This window comes from Vigna umbellata, chromosome 1 (assembly GCF_029865625.1).
Source record: "Vigna umbellata cultivar VRB3 chromosome 1, Vumbellata_1.0, whole genome shotgun sequence".
In the NCBI taxonomy this organism is placed as follows: Eukaryota; Viridiplantae; Streptophyta; class Magnoliopsida; order Fabales; family Fabaceae; genus Vigna; species Vigna umbellata.
In genome coordinates, this window is record NC_142165.1 from 47,922,794 (window position 1) to 47,930,366 (window position 7,573).

Below are 7,573 nucleotides of genomic sequence, written 5' to 3' on the forward strand. Positions count from 1 at the left end.
TCCATTAACAATACTGTCGGTAGCTTTTAATTTTCATAAATTTAACACATGCTATTTTTTTTCACTTAACTTTTATTTTTCCTTTAAAGTTATTTCTAAAAAAAAAAATCACATATAAGGCTATGATTATGTCACAAATTGAAAAGTTATTAATAGATGAATTGATAGATACTATTGGTATGAAAGTCTTTTTTTAAACAATGCTATTTCACAAGCATACCTACAAATCTGATATTATATACTTTAACAGTGGAATTATAGAGTTTATTTTTTCTAAAAGAAAAAGTCATCTAAAAAGAGGAGATGTCTTTTCATATCAGATGAATTGTTTTATGATGCAGTTAAGTTCACTTAAAAAAAATTAATTAAAAAATTATATCCATGAAGAGGTCAAAGGGAGATTTTTTTGTCCAAAATTCAATGCAAAATATTCTAATAAGATAAAGATATCTGAAGTTAAATTAATTATACTTTTAAAGAGAATAAGATGTGTCCTAGCTAAAATTAAAAGATATTATATTTTTAAAGAGAACAAGATGTGTCCTAGCTAAAATTAAGTTGATGATTATCTTGATCGAAATTGAATATATAATATTCTTTTAAAGTTTATTAGGAAGTGTGTAAAATAAGAACAATTAAAATATATTGTTGATTTATATTTTTGTTTGTTTCCGTTATGTGAAAGAAAAATAAATGCCAGACTTATTTGGATGAATTGATTTGGAGGAATTTTTACAAATAAATTTGATATATGTGAGTTTTCTTATATTTTCTCATAAACAAAAAATTATGAAAGAAAGTTATTTCACATTATGTCTAATTATAAGAATAACTTTACCGTTTTACTTTTTTATTAAGTCATATATTTTTAGTCTTATGTTTAATATAATTCTGTCAACGTTAACTTTTTCATTTTAAATAGTAACTCACATTTCATAACAATAATAATTATATTTTTATTTAAACTAATCACTCATTTACAATTTATTTAAATTTAATTTCTATCAATTTCAATTTATTTCAATATAATTTTATTATTTTAAAATTTTATTTATTTTAAATAATAAATTATAATTTATTTTAACATAATTTACATTTATTATATTTTATTTTAACTTACCTTTATAATTAAGAAAAAAATTAATTTTAACAATTAAATATTTTTTTAATATATCAAACACATCACATCATATAGCAAGTTTTATAAAATTCTCTCTCACAACCTTTATTTTTAATTGTCTTTTCTTTAACATGAACAACATCTTTTTCATCTTAAATCCATTCAAATTCTTGTTTATAAATAAATATATTCTTAAAGAAATATAATTCAATAAAATTATAGATGTATCAAAATGTCTTAAAAAAATATTAAAACAAACATTTTTTGTGAAATTAAAAAAAAAATATCATAGCAGTGCACAAAATTGTTACATTATTAATGAAATTGTCACACAAATTACAAATCATATCAAATATGACATCTTAAGAAAGATTGTTGGTATGAGAAGAATGAGTGAAAGAACTCAACCTCACAAGACTAGGTTGCAAATTGGACGATGAAGATATTTTGGTGACAAATAAATAATTAAACTCAACCTCAGAAGGTTAGGAATTCAAAGCATTAGTAAAGCTTGAAATTGGAAAAAGAGTTAAGCGTTTACTCTATGCTAACAATGTGAAGGGGTATCGCCTGTGAATTCCACTGTCCACAAGGTAGTTGTTAGCAAGGATGTAATGATGCTCCAATCATAAAGAACAAGAAAACTTGGTTTGTTGAACAAATCTTTGTATTTAGAGCAGGTGTCCAAGTGTTCCTATAAGAGATTTGAATCCTTTATTGTTAGTATTGGTTACAACAAACTAAGTTCAAACCATTATGCTTATTACCATAGGTTTGGTGAGAATTATTTTATCATCTTGTTGTTGTATGTGGATGACATGTGATGGTAGGCACCTATAAAACTCGAATTCAAGAATTGAAGGCACAATTGACTAGGAGGAAGTTTGATATGAATGACCTAAGGCTATAAAGTAATATTTTATGAATGCAAATTTGCCGAGACATATAAGATAGGAAGATTTGGCTTTTTTAGGAAAATTACTTATAAAAAATCTTGTAGCGCTTCAACATGCTAGATTGCAAACTAATTTCTATCCTAGCTCTTATAAATTGTGTGTTATCCTCAAGTATGAGTCCCGATAATGAAGCGGAGAGGAGATGTCTCAGGTACCATATGCATTAGTAATGGGTAGCCTTATGTATGTTATAATTTGTATAATACCATACATTGCACAAGTAGTAGGAATGGTTAGTAAGTTCAGAACAAATCTGGGTCAAGAGCATTAGAGTATTGTTAAGAAGATCCTTAGATACATCAAAGAAACTTCAAGTATTGCATTATGTTTCAAAGGATCAAAATTAGTTATTAGGACTATATAAGGTTCAAATTTTACAAGTGATATTGATAAAAGGATATATATTATTGGCTATGCGTTTACCGTTGCTCAAGGTGTAGTAAGTTAGTTATCCAAATTACATGTACATTGTTGACTACATGAGCTTAATACATGGTAGCTATTGAAGCTTGTAAGGAAGTTATTTGGATTCAAAGGTTTAGGGAACCAAAGTGCCTTACATGTTATAAGGAATTTTGTCTTTCATTCCAGGACAAAGCATGTAAGTTTACATTATTACAAATAACATGTTCACACTAATAAAAACCTAATAGATAGTATGACAAAGTCGATTAACATTAACAAGTTTGTGTGGATTTGATCCTACTACAACTTATCAGAAGATTAAACAACATGATGGAAAAAAATAAAACATGATATGAATATTTGATTAGTTTCATCAAAATCTTCAAGTGGGAGAATATGAGAAGAAAAATCTCACATTGGTGAGAACTTACATTAAGGCTTACTTTTCATGTTATAAAAGGAGTTCATTGTTTTCTTAGAAACACACTCATAAGTCTTTTTTTTTTCATTTTACTTTAGTGTTTGAGAGAAAAATTAAGTGATAAGATTAATTTCTCTTTTTAGATTCTCTTTGTATTTGATTCTCAAATGAGTGAGGTTGTCATTGTTTTTTCTATGGAACTAAAAAGAATGATATGTAATGTTATTTCTTTTAACAAAATTATATTTTTTTTATCTATTAATTGTTTTGTTCCTTTTTTAGTTGTGAGCACTTCTGTCATTATTATAATAATCAATGTACTGTATGGCCAAGCGGCCGTGTAGTTAGGACTGGGCAAAAAGAGCCATCAAGAAGGGGCTATCGGTCACGTATGTTTGAACTCGTGAATTTGGACAACACAAGGTAAAAGTCACTCGATAGGGCATGGTTAAGGATCGAACAAACAATCTCAACAACAAAGCATCTCTTAAGAAACATTGTAAAACAAGGTTAAGAGTAAGTGTTAATTAGTAGGTAACGGATCGAGATTGGACCGTGACTAAAGTTCTGCTAATCTTAGACTCATCTCAAAACTAGAAATAGAGGTTAAAGATAAGAGGAAGATGATCGCATTTTATGATGAATTTAAGACTTTACTCTGATTATTGTCCGAACAAATTAGTGACTTAAACATCAATGTTAGGTATCCTGGAATGGTTTGAAGTAATGACAAGAGAAAACCTAGATAACTTAGATATTTTATGTGAAGTTACTCCACCCTACATCCAAAACACTCAACATTAATATCCTTCAAAGAAAAGTATGCTCGAATGTCATTTCATAACTCTACTTCATATATAACATATGTATCATAATACCTAATCGTTAGAAACACTAAACGCTACTTTTTAAAAGTGTTTCAACTATCTAGATTATCAAAGCATATAAGACCAACACGCGACTGGGTCGACAACAGGATTTGGGAATCAGTTGGGGAACGGCACCATTTGGGAATGAGAAGGAAAGAGGGAATGGGGTGGGGGACGGTTTGAAATTCGAAGAGAATGTCCGGGAAACGACTATTTCGGAGTGAATGAATATAAGAGTGAATGAAGTTGGAAGCGAACATGTTATTTCGAGAATTCGAATAGGAAAAGAGAGAAAGGGTTTTGGAATTCAAGTGGATGTGATGGAAATAAGTATTTTGGAAAAGGAAAGAAATCTATTTTCACGAGAAAAAAAAAGGACATAAAAATAAAAATTAGAAAAACAATTTAAAATAGAAAAACTATTTATTAAAAATAACATTTCTAAATAACATATGTTTTTATGACGATTAATAATAAATAGTTAAAAACATCACATTTTGTATTTAAAATATGAAGATTGTCAAAATATCGTATAATACTGAAAAAAAAATACTATTTTTTAATAACCGCAATTTTAAAAGAGTCTTATATATAATTTATTTTAGTGTATAGACTTTATGATGTGATTCATAGCTCTACGATTTAAAGTCCAGGACTTGATTTCTGACAGTGTCATGTCTGCAACTTTGGTTCAGTTAATAATGTATTTAATTTATACTTTTCAAATTATATTCTGTTCATAGTTAATTTTTCTTGTTCTGAATTACTGAATAAAACTTAACTAAATCAAGTAAGGGTTGGTATCACAGAATGAATTAACTTTTCCTTTCTCAATCTAAATTGCCACTCAGCCCTAGCACGTGCAACACAATATGTATATATATCAAGTTCTCAAAACTCACATGAACTCAAACTCAATCAGATCCATGATAGGGAAATGGAAGGTCCCATAACAGTTGCAACAAAAAGAGATCGGAATGGAATGAATCAAGGAAGTCACAAGAAAAAAAAAGCAGAAGAGAAGGTGATGTAATATAGCATCAGATAGATACAAGTTACAAGAGAATTATTGTATGATGATATCACAGGAATTAATTCCCTCACTGTTTCATCATCACCGAGATCTCATCCTGTTCAGCTGGTTCAGAGCAGGCTGCAAGATGTTGAACAGCACCCACCCAATAGCCGGTGCCACCACAAACAGCAGAAGCTGCCCCCTGTTGTCACTCGCGGCTTCGGCGATCGCCGCGACTTCAGCTGCAGCTGCATGTGGCGGCGCCGCCATGAGTCCAGCCAAGCCGCCGAGACCCAACCCGATGATGAGTCCTTTGGTGCTGCGCATGCGGTTGATTTGGTTGAGCGCCGGCTGCAGAATGTTGAACAGCACCCACCCTATGGCTGGGATTATGGGCAGCAGCAGGGCCAGGCCGCGGTTGTCGCCTTCCGCTATGTCCGCTATCTGCTGCGCGGCGAACGCGGCGTCGCAGGTTCCTAGGGCCGTGAATATGGCTCCGGCGACGGCTGTGGGAACGGAGAGGTTGGTGGTTTCGGGTGAGGCGATAAGGCCCTTGGGAAGAGAAAGGAGAGAAGGTTTTGAGGGTGTGAGTTTGGTCGGGAATTTTGGTGATGTGGGGTTGAGGCATTTGGCGTTGATCATGGCCATTGCTGATATTGTTGCTGCCATTGTTGAGTGGGTGTGTGAGTTGAGAGTGGTGGTGCGTGTGGAAGAGAAAAGATGGGGAACGTGGTTCTGAGTGAGGAGTGGCAATTTAGCGTTTGGAAAAGCCACGTTGGAGAAACGAGGTCCAATGGGGTTGCGCTTTCTAGATTTTTCTCTTATCCAAACAGAGGCTTAGATCAGATTTCCACCTCATATTCTTCCTTTTTCTTATCACTTCCGCTTCTCAATATGTCCCAAATCTATTTTTTCTTGTCTTTCTTCCTGCTAAACTGCTTCTCCCAAACACGCCTTTTTACTATATCGGAACGACACGTCGTTCAAAGGGATGATAATTAAAGCATATGTGATTTTAAATAGTATATACCGTCTCATCTTTTTCTTTTAAATTGAATTTACAATGCGTTAATATAATAATAATAAATAAATAATAAATCACTTAAAAAATATAATATGCATGTTGTATCAAAATATTATTAAAAAATTTATATTAAAATATATATTTTTTAAATATTAAAAAAGAAATGTAAGAACGTAATAGTATTTTGGTGGGTGTCGGCAATTAAAGAGGGGCTTAAAATTTATGGGTTTTTTTTTAATATGTCATAGGAAGAAAAAAATTATCTGACATAACTTTTATAAGTATAAAATAGTCTTAATAAAAATTAATTTATATATAAAAAAATATAAAAAGTGAATAATAATGAAAGAAAATTGTGATGTCAAAATAGTTATTTTCGAAAATAATTGGTTTTGTTGCCTCTAACAATTGTTGTTGAAATGAGCAATTGATGTACTTGGAAGAAGGTTGGGTCTAAATACATCATTTTACTTACATTCACATAGTTACAAATCATCTTCATCTTCACCTATAAGATTAAGCTGCTGTCAATTCAACGTGCATGAGTTACGTTACATTGCCGGACATATATGTAATCAGAACACGTCTTAATAATAAAAAGGAAAAATATATTTTTATATAGTTTTTCTATAATATTTTAATATAACATATGTATTAATATAACATATGTATTTATTAATATTGTGTTGATGTATTTTAAAATCAATAAAAATAATATATATATATATATATATTATATCAAAATATTATCAAAAAATCTGTATTAACTTATTATGATAATTACTCTTTGTTAAAATTTTCTTATTAATATTTTGAAAACAAAGAATATGTAAGAGCTATTGCTTTGTAAACTTGTTGACTCAGTTAAAGATCATTCTTATCTTCCCAATAAAGCCATGTAAACGTGCTTTTAAAGAACTTCAAACTTTAAACAAGTCATATTTAAGTTTAAAAAAAGTCCTATAATATATAAATAAGCCGACAGTAGCTTTAGTAGGACTAAAAACGTTCCAAACGAAATTATACTAATAATATTGTAATCACCATCAAGCCATAAAAACCCGAATTGATGCGTAATTTACAATACTTAAAGCATTCTCAAACCAAGCTAATAAGGAAGAAGAATATCATATTAAAGATGGACTTAACAAAAAGTTGACTTTGGTGAACTAATTTTTATTTAAAAAAAAACAAATTTTAGAAAAGAGACGAAGACATAAATTTATGGTTTAGAATAAAAAAATATTGTAACATCTCAAATTCTAATAATATTAACATTGTTATAAAGAATCATCACATATTCAATTAATTAATTAACGAAAGAGTACATATATAATTAAGAGTTATTCAAACATAACCATAATAACAAAATAGCAAAATATATATAAGATAAACAAACTTAACAAATTTAAAACGTAATACGAAGTTTGTCAAAAAATTATATATATATATATATATATATATATGAACTTAAAAAAAATTGTGAACAAATAGTCAATATTTTAAATTTAAGATAAAACTGTTTCAACATTAATAAATATTATACCTTACTTATTTTCTAACCAATATATTAGTTCAGGATAAAACCCTCAACTACTTACAAACACTAAAAAAAACTTATTTTAAAGTATAATGATTTATGAATATTATAATTGTATATAAAAGTACCTTTTATATATATATATATATATATATATATATATATATATATATATATATAACTATTTTTTAGTTGTATCCAGTATATACAAGTAAAGGGGAAA

General features: G+C 29.3%; 1 protein-coding gene across 1 annotated transcript; it reads right to left on the reverse strand.

Annotated features, from left to right (window-relative positions):
* Positions 1–4,674: 4,674 nt before the first annotated feature.
* On the reverse strand, positions 4,675–5,523 carry PSBY (photosystem II BY). Its single transcript, XM_047293084.2, has one exon. The coding sequence runs from the start codon at positions 5,453–5,455 to the stop codon at positions 4,886–4,888; it is 570 nt and encodes a 189-aa protein (XP_047149040.2). The 5' UTR covers positions 5,456–5,523; the 3' UTR covers positions 4,675–4,885.
* Between the last annotated feature and the right edge of the window lie 2,050 nt (positions 5,524–7,573).

Bases quoted from the DNA above. Each gene is read 5' to 3' on its own strand.
- PSBY (XM_047293084.2), bottom strand. From the start codon at position 5,455: ATGGCAGCAACAATATCAGCAATGGCCATGATCAACGCCAAATGCCTC.